This window comes from Nipponia nippon, unplaced genomic scaffold, assembly GCF_047370975.1.
Source record: "Nipponia nippon isolate SJK-2023a ecotype South Korea unplaced genomic scaffold, ASM4737097v1 scaffold_7, whole genome shotgun sequence".
NCBI classification, from domain to species: Eukaryota; Metazoa; Chordata; class Aves; order Pelecaniformes; family Threskiornithidae; genus Nipponia; species Nipponia nippon.
Window position 1 is genome coordinate 34,131,662 of NW_028262391.1, and position 22,332 is coordinate 34,153,993.

Here is a 22,332-nt window from a genome sequence, read left to right on the forward strand (position 1 = left end):
TTATAGAGTGTTCCCTTCTCCAGGAGTCTACATGGCAAAAGCACACTTTTTTCCTACTTCAGATACACCCTCAGACAGGGATTCCTGCATAGATAGAAGGTAATCCAGAGATCTGAAGAGACAAGAAGACCTCATCTTCACAGTCTTACAACTTACATTTGTCTATACAAAGTAGGTGTAAAATGCTACCCAACATGACTCATCTGTAACAGTGTTAGCCAGTCTGGCTGACTTTAGTGACAGCTGCAGGTGCTCAGGAGTAACTGGCCCTAGGAAAGCTTGATGTGCCCTGAAGCCATGGATTCATGATACTATAAGGCAGCAGTACCCCCCTTGTTTTCCTGTTCCCATGAGTCACTGTCTTGTTTTTGCCAGGATAACGGTTTGTGGGACCAACCTCTGAACCAAATGAGGGAATGGATCCATCTTAAGGAATACTCTACCAAAATGAGGTGATGTGGGGTTCTGTTTGGTTTTACCTGAATCAGATCCAGCTTTCCGAAACTGGATCGATATTTCAAAGCTGATTCACAGTGTAGCCCCACAAATAGTGCTGAAGAATCAGAGGGGACAAAGAGCCAAGGGTGGGGTGAGAATAAGTAGCTGAGGCTGGATGAACAAGGTAAGCCTGAAATTTATATTTATGGCAAACATTGTATTATGAAACCTACAGCTTAAGAGCACAGTTTGTCATATGTGGCGGGCCCAACCAACTCCTAACTATTCCCATTTCTTCAGTGGGGGTATGTTTGTTTATAGTGCGTACTAGGATTTAATCTATGTGAAAAAAAAATGAAGGAGTAGATCAGACTCCTCTGCCTCCCTGCTCACAAAAAGTAGAGCACTAGAGAATAGAAAGGAGTGGTTGAAAGATGGTAAGTTAAAGTCCCAGACATCTACTTCACCCAGAGCGTTATCAGTCCATTCACTGTACTCACTGTGTAGCCACTCCCAGGATGTGCCAGGCAACTTTCTCTTGTGTATGCCCAAGGCTCTTTTCCTTTTCCTCGCCACCATACCTTTCAGTGTAGAAAAGGCAAAATCTTAATGTATGTTAACTGTGTCACACTATGAAATAGTTGAGAAAACCAAGGAATGACTGAACACAAGGTGACATTTCCTGTCAAACAAGGGTGTGCCGCATTAGCAGAGGGCTGTGGAAAGAAGGTGTGGTAGTACTGGCACTTCTAAAACAGCTCTGTCATAGTACATTATCACAACTCCAACTTACTGGGAAGGGAAAGGGCAGAACTCATTGCACCTGCTTGCCATGTGCTTAGTTATTATCTGTGTTTATAAAGCAATTCTGTGGCTATTAAGTGATAAAATGCACTGAATTGCATCATGTGGTATCTTAAATTTAATTTTTTTTTACTATTTTTGTTTTTTACTTGAATACATTTACTGACTGTACAATGTGTTTCTTTGAGAATGTTTATTCTCAGGAATTCCTATCACTCTCTAGTATCAGCCAGATGTATCAGTAAGGACACTGCTTCTATCTTACTTCCACTGTATATTCCACAGCATATAAAATCCATCGTCAGGCCAAAGGAAGAAGGATAATTCCTCAGCCATGCTCAGAGGTTAAAGTGAAGAGAGGATTTGTTGAATAGAAACAATGAAATTTATTTGAGTGAGAATCTGATGACTCTACTGACATAACTGTAACTATAGAATACGGTTCAGTGTAAACTAGAGTCTTCCATGCAAGCAGTTGCATCTAGAGGTGCTGTAGAAAAAATAAGATATCTTTGCAAAAACTATAGTTGTCTTATCAAGTTGCAAATGGTAGAGTAGAAAATAAATTCATCTAATCTTTCTAGAAATTGGCATATTAGTTCTGCTAGAGTCTGGTAGTAACGAGTCAGACAAGACTTAACTTTTTAAAGACCAGGTACTTTCAAGACAAAGACGGTAAAAACAAAACCACAGAAGTTGTATCAGAGGTCCGATTCTTTGGGGAAATTGTTCCATTGTTGTAATTGAATAGAATAGGACATAGAGCATGTTTGAAATCCCCCTGTGAGATCCTAAGTATGTAATAATTGGTGGTGGAAGTGAAGTGGAGCAAAATAAACACAGTCAAGATGAAAGAACAAGAAATCATTGAATGCTAGGTCTCCTATCATGTCTGTTTTGGATGCACATAGTTGCATTCATCAGTTTATTATACAACATATGTTGATGAAATGTTTTTAAAGCCTAAGTACTTTGACAGGTGGTTAAGTTCTGCTTAAGTTTTGCATTTATATTTTACTTCTGTTTATACTGTGGTGAGAAAAAGATGTGTATTAGCATATTTGTATGGAATAAGTTTAATTAAATTATAATGAAGAAACGGGTTAAATATCAGAGCAGCTAAATCAAATGGGAATGAAATATTATAGGAACACACCCTCATTTTTTATCAAAGTTTTTAAGTCAGCTGAGAGCTTGTGGTACAATCTGAATAAAAAGCCAGAGCTTAGTAATCTCTGCCAAGATACTCTCCAGAGGCCAGTATCAGCCAGTCGTCAGTAAAGCTTGAGAAAATGTACTTGCATAAAACTACATTTGATGTAGATAGTGACATTTACATTTTTGATGTTGTCTAATTGTTTTTATGTTTGCATGCAACGTGACGGGAGTTGGATATCCAAAGTTCCAGATGGCTTTGGCTGTCTTACTTCACATCAGTGATTTTGTGTTTCAGTGAACTTCTGAGAACTTTCTAGATCTACAGTGTGAATGCATTTATGTGTGGGAGTATGGTGGGCTGAATATTATAAATTCATGGAAGGAGTGAATACAAAAATTGTTTTGTAAAAAGTTAAAGGACTGCTGGATTTCCTGTCTTGCGATTCCTGTGACTGGAAGTCTCTGAGTTGGTCTGTTAAATATAAAGCATAAAATGGCCCAAACTAAATGCTTCATGTAGACATCAGGTCATTTTCATTTTCTGTTATGAGTTAACCACTTGATCTTTTCACAAGAGGTTATAAAGTTTATCCTGTTGAACTTTAAACATGTGAAGTAATTTTGAATTTTATTGTTTATAAATTAATAAGATGATTCTATTTAATTGCACTTAAATAGTAGTGAATGAAAGCCAGCATTCTGGCTTTTAGCTGTTGCAGTGAATTGTGTTATCAATTTATGTATTTACTCTCTTCACTGAAGTGTGGTAGTGATGGTAGCAAGGATGGTGGTAATGGTTTTTTTTTTTCCTTTATAGCTGATGTAACAAACAACTCATTATATTAAACCTCATCATTAAAAAGCAAATTTTTTACTGTTGGATATGCAGTCACACTGACAGATTTGTAAACTTCTATATCCTTTTAATGGACAAAGAGAGGATGGGTTAGTAACAGAACTGATTTAACCTGAGGCTGAACATCAATTTGCTTAAAAACCCGCCACAGAAATAATATTTCTCATTGAATTTACATTTTCACATTATACCTGAGACTTGTAAAAAAGTGACCAACTGCAATGAAAATTTAGTTAGGCAGATTCTAGGGGCAATAAAGCTTCACACAAAGTGAATTTTCAGTCACAGGTCAGGTAGATTGAAAGGTTCAGGAAGCACTTGCATATTCATCTCATTAAGTAACCGAAATCATATCACATGGCTTGTCTAACTTACCACAGCTTAAAGATCCTGTCTCAACTAGTTGCAGTGAATTATTTAAAAATTTAGCAGTGAGATCAGATTGGCCACTAGGAAAAAGTTTCTCATCAGCAATGTAGCGCAGCCCTGGAACAGGTCATCCGTGGAGGCTTGGAATCTCTGCCCTTGGAGGTTTTCAAGATGCAGCTAGACAGAGCACTGGCTGGTTCAGTCTAGTGTTTCTAGTGTTGGCAGTAGCCAGAGGTCCCCGCCAGCTAACATTTCAGTGATTCTAATTCCAGAAAACTTTGGGAAATTATTTGAAGGAAAGCATTATTTCCAATGAGAGAAAAATCTAAATTCACCGTGTATTTGTTGTAAACTGCTCACTTTAATGTAAATCTATACTAATATTAATGAAAGACACTACTATGCATGCATGTTTGATCTGTCCATAAATTTGATATAAAAGTAAATGCTTAGATCTTCAAAAGCCTGACACCTGTAATCTGGAGAAATTTGGCTGAACAGCATACACCTATACTCCAGTGGGAGCTGCGCATGTATAAAGCCTTTGTAGGATTGAGACACTGGACTGATTGTCATCCATAATGGAGAGAAGCTATGTAAAATAATAGGGAAAGTAATTTTTTTTTTTTTTTAATCTAGCCTAGTCACCAATTTTATGTTTTAATTTACCTTTGAGTCAATAGAAACTAAATTCCAACTGATACAGGACTCTAAGCGGATGCTTTCTGTATGGCTTGATGGGGCTATTGTCTGCAGGGTAACAATCCGTTGGAAACCACCTTTCTGAAGCACTTTTGCATATTGCCGAGCTTTTGTGACTAGCCCAATGGAAATGATTTCAAGGCTTCTACGCTGCATTGTAATCATGACAGACCTACCTGGCAGACCAAAAAATCAGATCTCTCCAAACATCTGGACAGCAATCAAAGAACACTGTTAAGCAGTTGTTCCCATGCCCTTTCCCACTCATTTGCTGTTAAAGAAAGCATGCCAGAAAATTCTTTACATATGGGTTTATGTTTCAGGAGTTACAGTAAGCTCCTCCTTCAGAAAATATTGCTACAGTTGCTCATAATCCCGTCCAGGAGCCAAGGGCTGAATGGGTATGAAATCTAAACGTCTTTTCACATTTACTTACAGATCACTTACAGATCTTTTACTTCCTGTGCCAGTTCAATTTGGAGATGCTGAGGCATACAGAGAATTTGCTATCCCTTTTGTGCAGTTAAACACCAAGGCTCCATATTTATTTCATTTAGCATCTCTGTTTCTCAGAACCACAGAATAATTTTGGCTGGAAGAGGCCTTTGGAGGTCATTTGGTCCAACCTCCCTGCCCCACCAGCATGGCCAATTTTGAAGTTAGACCCAACTTCAAAGTCAGTTCACTTTTCTCAGGCCATTTCAAACCATTTTACAAGGTTAAACATTATCATCATTGTCTTCCTTTTAATTGATGAGTAAAGAATTCATAATGAAGGCAAAAAACTTTTCAATATCGTACAAGTTTGGAACAGAAGATTGACTTTCAGCTTCCCTGAAAGGTAATTGAAGTATTGCTGTCAATCTGAATGTGGCCAGGATATTACTCCAGATCTGATATCTCCAAGTTTCGTACTCCTTTTATTAGGCTATAACAAAAGAACTTCAGTGATCAGGACATTCAGCCCATGGGGGTTTTTAATAATAATGTAGTAAAGGTAAAAGGGGGTATGTGTGTTTTCTTTTCTTTTTTTTTTTTGGTCTTTGTTTGTCTTGATTGATGAAACTGGGTAGTGTGTATAGTAAGAATGAAATTGTCACTACAGATTTGTCCATTGCAAGCACAGTGCATTTAATAAGTTTCTTTGGTGTTCTATTTTCCAGTTTTGTTTGTTTGATTAAAAAAAGAAACAAACAAAATAATCACAATACTGAACTTGCATAACAATGAATGTCCATCTTTATAACTTTTTTTCTCCACCCACTTACATTTATGAGACATTATCCTTGTATGGAACCTACAAACAAGAACCTCTATAAATATGCCTGCCAGGATTAAAGGCACAGGTGAGCAATAACTCTTTATTTCAGCAAGATCTTGGTTACAAATTAACTTTGCTAATGCTCAGTGTACAAGGGCTTGTCCCATGTTTCAGGAAGTGAATCCTGTTGCTGTTCTATGGAGAAATGCGATGTCATTCCTTTAAATTTTTGAGATCAATAACATTGCAGAGGCTGGTATAGTTAAGGATTGCATGCAGAGAGATGGAGGTTTGTGGACAGAAGGTGAATGGGAAAACAAGTGCATAATCTGATACTTGAAAATGTTTGAAATCCCAGGAAGGCCAGTGTTCATTTAAATTTTTCTTTTAAACATTTTCGAGTATGTTTGGAGTCAGTTTAGCTGGAATAGTTTAGATAAGTTAGTAACAGTAGAAAGAGATGAGTCAAGATAGTCTAACAACAGAAACCAGAAAGGTTTTCTAGGAAGAGATACTACATTTTGTTAGATGAGCTAATATAATTGTGAAAAGCATACAAGCTTTTGGGCTCACTAGCCTTTGATACCATGCATAGATTTCAAAGAAGTTTTCAAGGGTCTTTGGCATTGATATGAGTAGGACTTCTTTAATTTGACATGTTGCTGTAAGTGAATTACAATACTTTTTTTCTTAGTAGATCGTAAAAGACAATTACATAGGTATTGGCATTCTCTGTGCCAGTTCACTGAAGCCTGTGAGCATATATGTCCAGCTGGCCAAGAATATATCATGTGTATGATCTTCTATAGGAATCTGCTAATTATAGTTCCATTTTGGGTGAAGTAGTTACATGTTAGGCCTATGAAATGGCACCCTCATGAAGGCAGCTAAATTGTAGCAGACCGGTACTTTTTTCTGTGAAAGTAGCTACAGGTAACACCGGTGTTTACATTTATGTGTACAGACACTGCCTCCCCCCAAACACCCCCATGATATATGTGTATTTGGGAGGGGAGGAATAGGTTGGGATAAGTGGAACAGTTCTCGCACTGCGTTTTTCTCAATGTATTTTTATGGTTCTTATTACAGACTTAAGGGATAAGAATCACCCCATACACAAGGAACAGGCTGTTATGCTGCTTCATTACCAGTATATCCAAAGGATATAACTAACAAAAAGGAATACGAATGGGGTTTTATTCTACCAAGGACTTCTAGACATGTATTGACAGAGGAAAATAAGGCTGTTGCATAAATTCAGCAGTGCCAGCAAATATACTGCTGAAAGCATTTTGAATATGTAAATATATATATATGTTACAGATTAAAGTTTTCATCTTGGAGTGTTTGGGAATCTTCCCTTTCTATAACACTGATCTATCTGTCTTCAGGACTGCTTTTCAGGCAGCTGCACATGTGAGCAGCAGAGACAACAGCTGAGAGGCGTTTAACAACTACCCTGTAATGTGCAGTGAGATACACCTGTGCACTGCGAAGTTCTCTGCGTGGCCTCTGCCAGGTAAATACTTGCAGTACATGAATTCTAAGATAATTCACAGGAGACAGCATCCTTGAACTGTAGTTTACTTTTCTTGAAATAAATGGAAATAGTCTTGGTGATGGTGTTAGCATGTGAATTGGTGTTTGCTGAAGGAGGTCCATAATAACTGCTATAATTAACTAATTAGAAAATTAGCATGTTAAAAGAAGAAGAGAAAAAGTGATGTTAATATTTAAACCCATCAGATAATCACAGTTAAATGTCCAGCTCTGCATTTTCCCATGATAGACATCAGCAGCTAAATAGCAGCACCATTTCTTATTCAGTGAAAATTGTATTTCAGCACAACACTAATATTGAAGTACAAACTGAAGACTTAATGAAGCAAAAGAAAAATTACGACAAGTCTAACTTGCAGCCTTTGGCCTTTAAAAATAATTAGTAACTCATCAGTGGTGGCAATGGGAAAAATAATAACATGGTCAAAACTGTTTAGAGGCTTTTTGATTTTCATTTTTGCTTTAAAATAAATTTGAGTTTGCCAATGTCCCCCAAAATTATCTCAGTCCCCAATGTTACAAATACTACTGCTCCCATCGAGCAGAAATGCTTAGAGGAATAGTTTTAGAGCAGCTAAACTAGGTGGTGTTTTCCCATTGTAGAGTTCTCACCTGTGAAACAGAAGAGGAAAAACAGAAAAGCTGTCAATCTTGGACTGCAGTTAATGCCCAGGAGATAGTTCTTTGGAGAGCAGTTATAGGGTAGAAAATAAAAAAAAAAAGGCTTTGTGTTACTATTTTGCAAAACATCCTAGATACACCCTTTCTCAAAAACAAAAATTATTTTACTAGGACCCACCTTTGCAAACCATGTGGAGAGTAGGGCCTAAAATGCAAAGTACTTTCTGCCTGTAATACCCCTTAAAAATTCCTGTGTAATACTGCACTTTTTTTATACATTAACGTTGGCATCGGTAGCTCAAGAGGTACGGAGCAACGTGCACAAGAGGCAATTAATGAGAAGCAGGTGAAAACTTTTGTGCCTTTCAAAGCTAAGTCACAGATTGTGTTTTAGCAACTGTATGCGTCTGAACGCCCAGATCCCCCCGAACGGCGGGCGAGGGGCCGCGGGCGGGCGCGCCTCTCCGCGGGCGCGCAGCCGGAGCGCGCATTGCCCGCGCCCAGCGCCGGCCGGGATCCCGCAAAACTGAAAGCAGGTAGGGGCACTTCCTGCAGGCAGAATTAGAGAGAGAGAAAGGGAGTTTTCCTCTGATCTCCTTCAAAAACCAATCAGGCCAGATCAGCCAGGCGTTAATTCTCCCTCCGTCCCTCCTACACCTTTTCCGAAGGCCCAATGGCCTTGTCCCTCTGGGAGATTGACTAGAGTCACATGAGCTGCACCAAGGGCAGGTAACTCAGGAGAGGGGAAGGGGAAGGGGGGGAAAAAAAAAAAAAGAAGAGAGAGAAAAAAAAAAAAAGCCCAAGCCCAGGCTGGGCTTCTGCCATGATGTCAGAGGGAAAGAAACCCACAGCTTGCTAATTTCACCTCCCAATCAGCCCCGGGAAGAAGATCACCGGGAACAGGTAGAGATGCAAGCTTTCTCCATTTTTTTTGTCTCAAACACCCTTACCTCCTAAACAGCTCTTTCTCTCCTCTTGATATTGTGACTCCTCGTTCGCTCCTTTCCCCTTTGATCACTTGGAGGTAGGGGGTGAGCCTTATGGGATTTTTTTGTTCTTTTTTTTGTTTGTTTGTGTGTCTTTCTTTTTTTTTTTTCTTTTTTTTTCCTCTCTTTTTTTTTGACCTCTGCTTTTGATTGTAGTTGTTTCCCCCTGTGGTCATGACGGCTTCGCACAGTGACTCTTTGGTGGTGTTGTTTGGGGCAACAGCTGGTGCATATGGGGCTAAACTGGGTTCGGATGAGAGGGAACTAATTCTCTTGGTGTGGCAAGTTGTGGATCTACACAGCAAGAAGGTATGGCTTCGACACCCGGTCCGAGGGCGCGTTCCCCGGGCGCAGGGCGAGCAGGCTCGCCCGGCCGCTCGCCGCCTCCCCGGAGCCGTTTGTTCATTTCACAAATGCACCGAGGGGAGGGGAGGGGAGGGAGCGGGGCCCCCGTGCCCCGGGGTCACTCACTCAGCGGGTTAGGCATCAAGAAGGTCCTTTTTGTTCCGTTTTACGGGAAGAAGGGACTTCTAAGGCGAGTTTGGCCGCTTCCACCCCCCTGCCCCGTCCCCCCGAGGACATGTGTAGCTTCAAATTCGAAGATGTCTGCGGACTCTTGAAGCTTTAAAACACAGAGCTGCCTTCAGTAGGCTGTCTCAGGGTAACCGCTGGAGCCTCTGCGGCCTGCTGCGGGAGACCTGGGTTTTGGGGTTTTGGTCTTTTTTTAAACCAACGTTCGGATAACCTTCAAGAGAATATCAACTTCCTTTAATTTTTAGGCTAATCTGAAAATATGCTCTTTTTTTTTTTTTTTTTTTTTTTTTCTTTCCTAAAAGCCCTATCATAAACAAGAACCCCCTGGAGATGAAGGGCTTAGATAAAACAAACACGACTATCAATTACATTAATAGATTCAGGAAACTGCCTTAATATTATGTGATCTCCCCTTTGCAATTAACAACTCCCGTAAAAATCGGTGCTAACTGCAAAAGGCGACCCCTGCAACCCGGCTCCGAGTCACCGAAGCAGAGAGCGTGGCTCTCCTGGGTGGGAGGGAAAGAAACCGAGGCAAAAGGTTTCGATTTGTGAAATCGACAAATGCTTTTGCTCATCGCGATTGTTGTCGGGAACGTAATACTGCACCTTCCTGATTTTTCTGCAGTCTGAACGCATTGCTAACAAGAGCTAATTCGATTGTTCCTCACTTTTGCCCATCATTTCTTAAATGTTTTTAGGTAGGGACACTACACAAATCCCTGGTGAAAGCAGACAATTTGGACTTAAGTGACCAGTGTCGCGAAGTGAGTGGCTTGACACCAGAGGGACTGGGCAAAGCTGAGCCGCTGGACCGGGTTCTTCAACAGGTGAGGTGCTGCTCTTGGGAGCCGGGGCTATTCAGGGTGAAGCCTGGGGACAAGATTCAACTGCTTTGAGAAAAGAAATAGACTTTAATTTTGCCTTTCACTTTGAAATCACTAGCAAGTTTTTGTGCTTGTTTTAAAGCTAACCCAAAAGAGACCTGAACCATTTGAAATGGGAACCCTGTAATTCTGAAACAGTTATGTACAATGCCAGAATATCTGTATCTGCTCTAGTCCTTGGAAGATCTGGCTTCTGATTATTTTGATGGGTCTACTTTTATTCCAAATTTCTCTTACTCAGGCCTTAAAAGAGTAGGCCGGTAAGAGCACTACTCAACTTAGCAGAGCTAGTCAAACTTTCAAAATTCAGGTGGTATGTTTTAATCTACAGGTTCACTGCTATAATGTGCACTAAAAAACTTGACCTTTTCTCATTTGTTATTCTTAAAGTTAGTTGAAATCTTCAAAGCTATACTTTCATAAAACATCAGCTGTGCTTGTTTTGTATCACTCTTTTCCAGATGAGCTTAATTAGTTTAGTGGATTATAAAGTGATTGATGTTTTTTTTCTATGATTTTTGTATTTTATTCTTTGGCTCACTTAATATCACAGTAAGACAGTAAATCTGTAAATTTATATGACCCTTGTGGTTCGAGAGGCCTTACATTACCTAAAAAATTTTAATGCAAGTAGTGTGTACACGTGCAGTTCCTGAAAGTTGGCTTGCTTTCACTGTCTTTTTTATATACGAAATGTGCTTGAATGGAAAAATACAATAGTGCATTTTTGTGTAACATATAAAACTGGCTTTCCACACCTTGTCTGAATCATTTGTAGGTGTGTTTCAGCAAGCAACTTGCTTAGGCAGTAGAACAGGTTCATGTTGCTGTAACTTCTGGTGACACAGATAACTTGGCAGACTAGGTCCTAACCCTCTTTGATACTGAATGGTTAACACTTCACTCTGGAGTGAGTATCTTTGAAAATAGAAATGTGTAACTTTTATGTGTCTTAAAATCTGTCAACATAGCTGCAAATGTGCAAATGGCATTTATGCTACTTGCACTAGTTTTGCTAGAGTCCAAGACCAAGAGGTGATTTTTTTTTTTTTTTTTTAAAGCTTCAAAATAACCCCTGAGAAAATGTGCAGCTGCAGGTTTGATCTTGTCCCAGATCTTGCACTAAAGACATCTGGAACAGCTTAGCCTAGTACACTCTGTTTACCTTTATAACAGACACACTTTAATTATACTCAATACCTTATGAGAGATTGTATCTTATTGCCGTAAATTGCACTGTAGGTGGGTCTGCTTTAGCAAATAAAAGGAAATACTACCTTTGTGTGTAGGTGGGTAGAGACTCTTGAAAAACAACAATTTTTTCCCTTTTTGTTTGGCATAGCTATGCAACTAAATAATGATTATGCTGTTAATTGTTGGATGCCAGTTGTGATGTGGCCAGTTCCGTCACAGGTTTTCTGGAACACACTTTACCTAAGCTCATCTCCCTTCCCCTCCCTGTGTTCTGGCTCCGTGGGAATTAGGAGAGAATTAATTCATCCTCCCACTTGCAACGGTGGCAAAAAGCAAAATTCCACATTCTTTAATAGTAGATCCTTTTCTGTATTTTTGAGGATAAGTCCATTTAATATTTTAACTGCATCGTGTATTTTAAGGATGAGTCAGGTATTTGTCAACACATACAGATTTTTTTTTTTTGTTTTCTCAGTTAAGTATTTTGATTAGCAAAAGCACAGGTGGGTGAAGTGGTTATTTGAAAAGGAGGAGGAAAAGGAAGTAGACTTGTACCTTGATTTGAGATAATGTTATAGAGTATGTGAAACTAGCTTTCCACACCCTGCTTGGATTCTGATAGAAAATTTGATGATGCAGCTGAAAATTGCTCAATTGAGCACACATCTCAATCACGTAAATGAAAGTTTCAGTGCCTGCTTCTGGCTTTTGCCTTGGGTTCCCAGTCTCTACATGTAGAGGGAAGTGAGAATCACTAAGCACAAGTCCATGGTAACTTTTATCCATGCTTCAGAGGTCTCTCCGAACCTCAACCATTCTGTGATTCTGATTCTGTGATTTGTAACTGGTAAACAGCAGATCAGCTACTGTGGGTCTGGAGTTTTTCCACTGACCACAGAAAGCCTCCTTCTATTACTATTTATTTCACTTTCCAGCAATGATAGGGTCTACCAAAACCTGTAATCTGTGGTTAAGTGTTTCCTCTGCTTGTAACAAGGCACTTCAATAAATGATGCATCATTTCAATTTTACTTCATATTCTTACAGTGTTACATCTCGCATGACTTACTACTTGGGATTGTCTTAAGAAATATTCTAAAATAGGAGGGTTCCCCATCGATATGTTTTTGCTGTGTAATTATACAAAGTGAGGTTCTGAACCACAGTGCCCCCAAATAACCGAGCTGTTTGCTGCGGTGTGTGTTCGATACATTTTGCTGCAAGCTTTTAAATACGGTACTTGTCCAGGGTAACAAGCATTTGATTCCACAGGTGCTAGTGCATTTATGGGATCCAGCTATATTTTCTGATAGGTGATGTGCAATGTTTTGATAGCTATGTTTTGGGTGGGGAGGGGAGATCCTGGTAATGTATGAATATTAGGGAAATAGTTACCTGAAGTCATAAAATGTGTGCCCTTTGGAAGCAGACTGCTTGATGTATTTAAGTTATTAATGCCATTTTGAACTATGTCTGTTGTTGGACCAATAATGGTGAACTTACAGCTGCTGACTGAGATGTGTTGTTGTAGTTGCAGAATGCTACTGAGTAGAAAAATGTGAGGATTTTTTTTAACAAAGTAAGTAGGAGATATGTTGTTCAAGTGTGTATTTGGAACTGTCTTGAGCTTGTGATGTAAGCCTCTAAACATGCATTACCTACACTACCTACTGAAGGGAATAGCGCCCTACGTTTCTTCCTGTATTACTGGGACGTTCTTGCTAGGTTTCATTGTTCAGATCCTCAAATCACAGGACTGGCTTATTTAGCATGTTATTTGTATTTTTCTAAATAACTGCTGGAGCTTTATGGTTTCCCAGTTTCCAAGCTTTTAAGGGAGAAATTTATTTTCAGCTTGCTCTGAAACCTTGCAGGAATGGAAGCTTGCTTTTAAGGAGCAAAACCAAAGTGAACTTTGCCTTTCTCTCAGACCCATTACTCTGTTATCAAAAAGCTGATGTCTTCATGTGCTTCTCTGATTCTAGCCATGGAGGTTCTAAGTTAAAGATCGAATACTGTGTTGAAAGCGTTGTGGATTTCTTAATCTTTCCCATACAGAAAACCTGGCTGAATCAGCATGATTTGCCTTAAGACATGTTGCTTTCCTTTTGCAAGGCAGTATTTGCATGTCTCCCTGACAAAGGATAAGTCTAAGACGAGCTAATAATTTTGGAGAGCTGTCTGCAGTATTTAGCTGTAATTACCATCTTACTTTGAACGATGTACATAAAAAGGGAGAGGCTCTCATGAGAGCTGGGTCTGCTTTTGGACCTATTGAAAGCAGTCACATTTCATCTATGGACTGACATTTAAGTATTAAAAAATTGTTTGAAAGACCGTCCTAGTCTTGCTGATCTTTCATCGCATTGTACATTGAATCTAATACATCAATGATAGATTTGATTCATATTCTTAAACATAGAAAGACAAAGATGGGCCTTTTTTCCCCCACTCTTCTAAACTATGCACAAATTGAAAATACTGACAGGTTGCCACTTCATCAGGTGATAGCAAATTACCAGTTCTGTAAAGCATGTTTGGATGCTTACTGATCATCCAGCAGAGCTGCAGGTACTATTTATTTTCTCACATATCAAAACATTCAGCAAGAAACAAGCTGGTTGGATGACCATTTGGAAACAAATGGGATGGGGGGAGACACGGAAGAACCAGTGAATACCTCTAACCTGATAAACCGGTTACAATTTTTTTTTTTTTAAGAGAAACTTGTTCCGCAGCCTCTTCTTCACAAAGTGCTAGCAGAAAGTTTTCTTGGCTCACTTGCCAGCTGTCACACCTTCATTTTGGATAAAAGATTTTTTTGAATATTTTTTTTACTATACCTCTGGACCTTCAGACTGCAGAAAAAAGCCTGAAAATGCAGGTTCGTACGTTGGATTTTTTTTTTGGTTTGGTTTTGTGTTTGGGGTTTTTTTGAGTCTCATGGTTGGTCTTCCAACTTCGGATTATTTGGTGACTGCATCACCTCAATAAAATTCCTAACAGAGTCTGTATTTTGGAATATTTACTGGGTCTGAGTTCTGAAGTTTTGGAGCAGGTGTTTGGCAAACCTTTGGCAAGTGTTACTGAGCAGGCTGTTCTCTCCACAACAAATACTTAGGGTGTAGTTTCACAAGATTTGGTTTCAGCAGTGAAGCCAGCTTCTTTCTTGCCCCTGCACCATACTTTGCCATCTTTTTGTTGTGTCAGTAAAACTCGTTGTGGAGCTGTGCTGTAAACAGGATCACTGAAATGAGCAGGCAGGGTGGAAACTTCTAAGCTGCTTTGCTGTCCAAGCTCATGTCCCATGAAACTACACCCTTTGGTGGTATTTTCATGATCCAACATGTTTGATGGCGATACCAGCTTAAGGTATTTCTGCCCCCGCATCATGTTCTCAAGCTGCAGTTGTATGAAAACTTTTTAGTGGCACCTTTCACTGAAGTAGGTGCTGCTACCTGGACCTCCCTCACCTGCGTTCTGCCAATACAAAAGTTTTTGGGGCTGCATGTTAAACTGGAGCAGAGCACTGTTCTGAGTTAAAAACAGCTCTGGTTTGGAGCGGTTCTGTCTGATGTACAGTGTGGCAGATTAGGTGTTTTTTCTGAGGGCAACCAGAGGAGCAAGGTGTGGATGAGCAGTGCGGGTGAAAGGAGAGAAACATTTTAAGACAGGTTGGCCACCAAACAGTTTGTATTGTGAAACTGTGGCCTTGGTTTGGTATCACCAGTGAGTGATGAGGATTTCCTGACAGACGCAAGGTGGCCTTCAGGTTGTCAGGGCAGGTAAGTGATAAACTCCTGCCCTTACAGGAGGGCCGAGTGTACTGTGTGCCTGTAGCCTTATGTGGGGTTCTCACTATGTGTTACCATCTAATAGCTCCCTATTTCCATTGATAAACTTAGATGAGCATTGGTTAAAATATGTTTGATACCTAATATTGGAATATCGTCAGTCTTTATTGTGGAGATGTAAGGATGTGCTCATGCTTCCTGTAGCTGCAGGCTGTTACAGTGTGGATTTTTTTTTTTTTTTTTAGCAATGGAAATGGATGGCTAACTCTTGTTTCAGAACCCTAGTTGTAATTCTGTTGTTGATGGTATAGGTAAACTATTTTTCCCTTTACAAATCCTCTGTGCTACTCAGCTCCCGCTACATTATTATTGAAACACTCGCATCTCTTCTCAAGAACAGAGTTAATAGCAGAAACAGTTCCTCTGTTACGTATATAATATAGATATGAATACATGAATATACATATGTAGATCATGTGAATGTGTTTGTTACTGGCAGCATTTATGTTCTGTTAGGTTTTGTGGAAAAGCAATAGCCTTAGCTTCTCTGAGGTTGCAATACTTCCATCTGAATTCCTGGAGTATTCCCTTAAACATTGCTTTGTTCCTATATTGAGGTGCATTTCACTTCAGAATGAGCAGAAGATTAGATAAAGGAATTTGTCTAAAGCTGCATATTCTTTCCTTTGCAAGCATAAAAATGTGGTAGTCTTTGCTAACTGGGCTATCTTCTCTTAAAATTAGAAGTGCCAATATTCATTAGAAGTGAATAATTTGGCCCAGTGGTTTGAGGATGAGCTTGAGCAGACTTTTTATGATAGTGGATCCTGCTGCTTGTTCTGGTGAAATTAAACAGTAACATTAAATCTTGTACCAAGTCTGGGTGGATTAGCATATATAGAAAAATAAACTTTTCTGTGACCTGTCCAGAATAGCTTGAAAGACCTGTCTTCACACAGTGTGATGTTGTGCAGTGTTTGGAAACTGTGTCACTAGCACATTTGTCACTAGCACATTCTCGCAGCTATAATATTATATCTGAATACTTGAATTTCTCTTAAAATTGTACTTGCAGCTTTTTTTAAAGTCACTGGAAGACAGTAAAACACAGGGTAGAAGCCTTTTAATACAAAGATTGCTGGATTACATGATCCTCAAAGACTTTGAACTTCTTTCCTCTAACTTGCTGTTAGTAGCTACTGAAAAAGTCACTGGAAATGTGTTCATGAACTATTGTCAAGGTTTTCAAAAGTGGCTGAGGAATAATAAATGAGGAATAAAGGATTTGTATTCTACCATTTTGACAGTAAGTATGCATGCAGTGCTTCTACCAGTTCTTACATGTTAACATGAAAGCAGCTTAGAGAACTTTTTGTGGATACTCTGGATTGTCTGCAAACCTCCACTGTTTCCCTCTTCCTCTGGTAGGATTTTATCTGGTTCTTGTCACAGCTTTTGAAAGGGTTGCACAGTTGTTGCATCTGTATGTTATTTTACCTGGGACCTTCTTTTTTTCCTTCTTTTTTAAAAAAAAACACCACCCTTAAGTTATATGCAGAAGGTCTTAGGTAGCTAAGTGCTGCCAAATGAGGGCAACATCTCTGTCAACGTGTTGCAGCACTTCTTTGCTGAACAGTTAGGTTTAAGAGTGACGCATAGATGCTGGAATTGATATTGCTAGCAAAGCAGTGTTGTGGCCAAAACTAAAAATGCTGATTGGAGATTTTTTTTTTTGTAAGTAATGTAATGTCAGCCCTATTTTATTTTATAATATCTATGGTTAAAATTGGAACTTTTATGTCTCTTCATTGGAAGCATAAACAGTATTTCTCCCTCTTCCTCACGTTCATGTCTTTGCCAACTCCTGTCTCGTCTGGAAAAGCTTTTTTTTCTTCATAATAGTTGCTGCTTTGCATAAAAACTGCAGAGATGTCATGTTGTTGTTTTCCTTCATGATCAGTTTCTGTTATCTACAACCTTATTTCAAGAAAGGAGGAAAATATTCATACTCTAAAAGGCAACTTCATGTGTGTGTCCTAAGAAGGTACTGAATCAGAAGCTATGTTTGCTCTACAAACCATTTTTAGAGCTTTGCTTTGATAAATCTCTGTTGATGTTCTTTAAACTGTTCACAACTTACTCCAGTATGCTTCTGTACAATAGGCTCTGTTCTTGCTTTGTTTATAAACAGCTGCTTTACTAATCTGTCCCTCATTCATTAAATCCACATGCTGTGAAGGCAGATGTGAGTTATAAGGTAAACATTAGGCAAAAGGTATTGGGAATTGAAATTTAAATTAAACAAAAACCAACCCTGCCACTTCTCCCAAACTTCCATTTAAAAACACTTTAGTTTTTGTTTCCCCTGTTACCTTTCTCTGTAGAGCTGCAGTGGGCAGAGAGGGGTAAACAGTTTTGAGAAACAGATATTTTGTTAGCACTAAAAAATTGGAAAGAAACTTAATTTTAAGATTAAGAAACAGTTGTATTCTCTTGCAAAAACTTGGCTGCTGTGATGATTTTTGGATACCTATTAGCTTAAAAGAAAAGGTTCTACTACTAGAGCTCTAGGGCAGTCTCTGAATTGTGTTATCATTCTTACTGAATTGAAATCAAATCTTAATTATTGGTGCTTCCATTCTCTGGCTCTAATGCTAGAGAAATTTAAGCATGTGCTTTAACATCATAATGAATTGTGTAGATGTTGGCAGTGTCTGAAATTAAACATCTTTACAGAAATTATGGCAGAATTACTTTCCTGGTAAGTAATTCTGTTGCAGTGAATTGCATTAAGAGTGAAGTAGAGCTATAGTATGCAACTTGGAAAAGAAAAGTGTAAAAACCACTGTGGAGCTTTTGCTTTGTAAATAGATGTTATTGTAGCTGTGTACCTGAAAGCCTGAAAGTTAATTTAGGAGTCCTTTGCAGCTGGAGAGAGACACAAAACAGTGTATAAAACATCAAACCTCTTGAATCAAATAACAGTTGGATTGGAGGGGGATGCATGAGATTGAGAACTGGAAAATACATAGCAGTCACAAGAATATGACTGCAACAGAGTTTTGGGGTTTGCTTGATTGATTACTCAAGTATATTAGCCTACATTACTTCTTACAGCAAAACTAAACTATTACAGGATGAACTTTTGCTTATTGTAAAGCATGTGAAATGGCACCATGTAAATATGAATTGTGGGATAAGAAAACTGCTGCTCTTGCGGTATGCTTAAAGAAACAAAAGAAAATATCAATCGACCCCCTCTTCCTCTAAACCCTCAGACACTGAGAATTGATCACAAGAAGCTGTGAGACTGGCTTCATGTTACAGACAACTCATATCAAGTCTTTTCAGTCATAATGAACTCGCTTTGGAAACAAGAAGCTACCTGAAAGAGAGGTTGTAGTTCTGTAAGTGGAAGCAACATCTAAATAATGTCACCATTAATGTCCTTGTTCTGTATTGGGCAGGTCTGAATCCCTTGGAAGGCCAAGTGTAAATTCTGATCTTACGCAGTTATGAACTGCTAAAGTCTTGGGGACAATAATTTCTTACCCTCATTTTTTCTTTTATTAAACATAATCAATTCCTGATGCATGGGGTTGCTGCCCTAATCTGTGACTTTAAAATTTCAGAGATTAAAGGCAAACTGATTTAGGGATCTGCTTCCACTTCCCCTTTATATTTTTGTGAAAGCATGTCGAAGAAGAAAGGGAAAACTCCAGTTTCTGAAGCAGAGTAGAGCCAGTTTATAAAATTTGACTTTTTTTGCTGATATTTGTAAGGGTTTGAGCAAGAATCACTTGGATTCTTATATAAGCAAAGATATTTCATGGATCTCAAGGCTGTTATTCAGGGAAGTCCATGCCTATGATATTCTGACAGTATAAGTTTAAAGGAGAGGCAGGAGTATGAGAGAATCTTGAAGGAAACTGAATTGTGGATAATAGCTATGTCTTTCTTTTTATGTCTCCTCCTCTTTTTACTTTCCTTGGATATTACTACAAAAACAACCTGAAAAACAACCGAATAGAAAAAAAAAATGCTTTAATTTTGCAGGTATTGGCTATTCTCCTACAACTGGTTAAGCTTGCACTACAAACAATGAGGTAGTGTTGAGTAAATAGAGCAGTACCATGCATTACAGTCAATAGAGCCAGTGCTAAAGATCACATTGCTAATGAAAGTTTGTCCTTGAAACAGAGGTAAGTGGGTGTGGGGGAGGTATAGAACACTGTGAGAGAGAGCTTGTGCTTAAATCAAGACTTTAGGAAATATTGCAGTCGTGGCATTAATTAAAACCTAGAGTTTGGAAAGTATGTTCAGCCTTGTCTTTCAGGCTGTAATGACTTGCTCTGTGAGTTGAGCTGATAGCAAGCAGCCCGTGAGGACTGTGAGGCACCATTGTAATCCTGCTTGAAATGTAGGTAAAAGGTTGATAGAGTATGGATTTTTTGCATTACTAATATTCAGAGTTTCCTTTTGCTTAAAGACAGACTCATGAACAATCTATGCTAACAAATGCTAAGGCGTTCTGCAAGATAAGCATCTTTTTTTGCATTTCTTTGTTGTTTTTGATAGCTAGTGGCCTCCTTCATACAGGTTAATTGAAAGGTGAAAACTTATTTTATCTCAGTAAGTGTTTCCTTATTTAGCAGTTTCCTGACACATAATATAGTAGTAAAGTAAGTCCAGAAACTATGAAATTCTTGTGTTGCTGGACTGGGGTGCTTTATCTTGCACAAGGATAACTTCAAGTAGCTTATTTGTGGAGTCCTCTGCATATTTCAACACTCTCTTATTAAAACAGATTGTGCTTTTGAAGATAAAAGCTGTGACCTGATTGCTGTGACATTTAGATGGCCTGAACCATGGTCTTGCCTTTTATGCTTAATGCATTACCTGAATTAGATGCTGTAGATACCATAGCTGGAAAGCATGCAAATAATCTGGTGTTGCAAACTTTCATCTAAGAAATAATTAATCAAAAATGGTCATAAAATGCTCAAGTGGCATGGCTTGGACAGATCTTTGCAGAAGGTTAGATTTTTGCGTTCTTTCCTAGTAAGAATTAAAACTTTTAGTTAGCTATTGTTTACTTTGTCACACAAAGAACCAGGCCCAATTAAAATGAGCCAAAGAAAGAAATAAGGTGGAAGTTTCACCCTTAAGACAGTTTATCACAGTCCTGAGTCACAATGGCCTGTTTTCTATGCTCTACAAACTGTCACTGCACAGACAAGGCATGACAACTGTTGCTCCATTTCTGTATTTCATATTCTACCTGTTGCTGCACCATGCTAAACAAACTTATTTTTATGCAGAAAATTAACTCTAGGCTATGCTCACCTAAGCTTAAAGTTTCCAGTCCCTCATATGCAATACTGAAGGAGTATGATGAATTTTAAAGTACTTTAGTACGTATTGTTGAATGGAAGGATGTGATAAACTTGAAAAGTATCTTCCATTTTTCTCCCTTGAACTCTTGTGGTCATTACAAGAGGTATATGTAGGCTGTGTGCCTTCTTGACTTGAGAACTCTGTGGTGACCTGTGTGATGACAACGAGGAGGAGGACAGGGTGGTATTACTTCCTGGAACTTCAGCTTCCCAACAAAGTAAAAGATAAAGGTGGATATCTTAAATAGCTTTAAAAATATAATTCTGTATTTTTAAACTACTACCTCTTTTGAAGATTTGTGATGTTTCGAGTTTTATGGCAGAACCCCAAGCATGGGATAGTTGAGACCTTAACCCTGTTACCTTTGTTAGCTCATGCCATGGGTGGAAAAGAATTAGTTTCTTTCAATGAGAAAGGCAACAATATGAGTTTATGTCTACACAGACACCTAGTGTAGATGAAACTTGTGGAACAGCAGCAGGATGTGTGGTACCTGGTTTGCTGCTGTTGGACCTCTATTCAGGAAAGAATACAAAATGACAACAAGATTAGTAGGTAGTAAGAAGGAGAAGACAGCCTGCAGTGCTTGAAGCTCAGTGCCACATCCTTGAGACTGCGGAGAGCAAACCTGCTCTTACACTTGCAAATCCCAAAGTTGGACAGAAACTCTGACTGGTTTTGGGTAATATGTACATATCTCTCCCGAGTACATTTATGGTGGCCATTGTGACTGATTACTCATTCAGTTATTTAATACAGTATATAGTACCTCAAGAGGCATAAGGTGATATGTAACCTGACTGGTCATATTGAGCACAGTTATATTGTCTGTGGCATGTTGGAAATGAAAACCATGCTTTTGTCCAGGCTAGTCTTCAGTCACTAAATCTCAGGCATTAGTGTTCAGTAGAGCAAACAATTGCTTTCCTCTTAATAGGAGAAATCAAACTGGCAGTATTGGTTTTGAACATTTCTAGTGAGCGGGCCTGGATTGCCTCTGTCATCTTCTGCAAGTTTCCCCTGCAAAGAAATAAAACTAAGGGGCAATTTTTATCATGTTTCTGTCTGAATAGTATCTAAATACAGCATTTTTTCCTATTGTGCTAGAAGGGAAAAAAAGGTTGGCTGCAGCTTGTGGCTGCACTGTGGCTTACACTTTTTTTTCCTTTTTTCCATACAGCAATTTCAGTACAAGGTCACCATGTATCCATTATCAGCCATGTGGAGTAGAAGTTAACAGATGAACAAAGGCAAGGGCTTACTATAGGATTCTCTGTTTAAAAAGTTACCTAGCACAATAAAGGGTTATCATACCTGTAAATACTGCTGAAATGCAGTCTGTGCACCTCCCAGTAGTATTGACATGCTTTAAATTCCTCCATTGCATGGATAAGGCTGACATTATCACCAGGGTTTGAAGAGTGAAGGAGCAGAAAACTGCCCATAGAGAGTATTGCAAATAAATGTGAAACCCTCATGGGTGTAGGGTCTGAGGCACAAAGTCCAAGTGAAAATATTTCCCAAAGTTGACATGTCATGACATTTTGTGTGTGTGTGTGTGTTCAAGCTTTGTGTACCAAACCCATGGCTTGTTACTCTTGAGATATCTCATGCTATATTAGAGACTTTAAGTCTTAAGGTAGACTTCAGGGTTGCTGGATGGGTTTTTCTTGTTTGTTTGTTTTTTCCAGTGGTACTCCAATCTTGCTTAGATTTTGGTGGCAGAAAAGTTCTGTTAATCAAATTTGGCTACGTCACCTCTTTTCTTCCC

General features: G+C 38.9%; 1 protein-coding gene across 7 annotated transcripts in view; it reads left to right on the forward strand.

Annotated features, from left to right (window-relative positions):
* Positions 1-380: 380 nt before the first annotated feature.
* ESRP2 (epithelial splicing regulatory protein 2) overlaps positions 381-22,332 on the forward strand; it is a 54,557-nt gene continuing 32,605 nt past the window's right edge. Inside the window, exons 1-4 of one of the 7 annotated variants that reach the window (XM_087740894.1) lie at positions 381-5,673; positions 6,980-7,107; positions 8,912-9,064; positions 9,991-10,119. In XM_087740894.1, the coding sequence (XP_087597020.1) occupies positions 8,930-9,064; positions 9,991-10,119 (264 nt within the window). In that variant the 5' untranslated portion in view covers positions 381-5,673; positions 6,980-7,107; positions 8,912-8,929. Of the gene's footprint in view, positions 5,674-6,866; positions 6,889-6,979; positions 7,108-8,284; positions 8,306-8,561; positions 8,673-8,911; positions 9,065-9,990; positions 10,120-22,332 lie in introns of those variants that run through there. The other 6 variants (XM_087740896.1, XM_087740897.1, XM_087740895.1 and 3 more) reach the window with 6 other exon arrangements.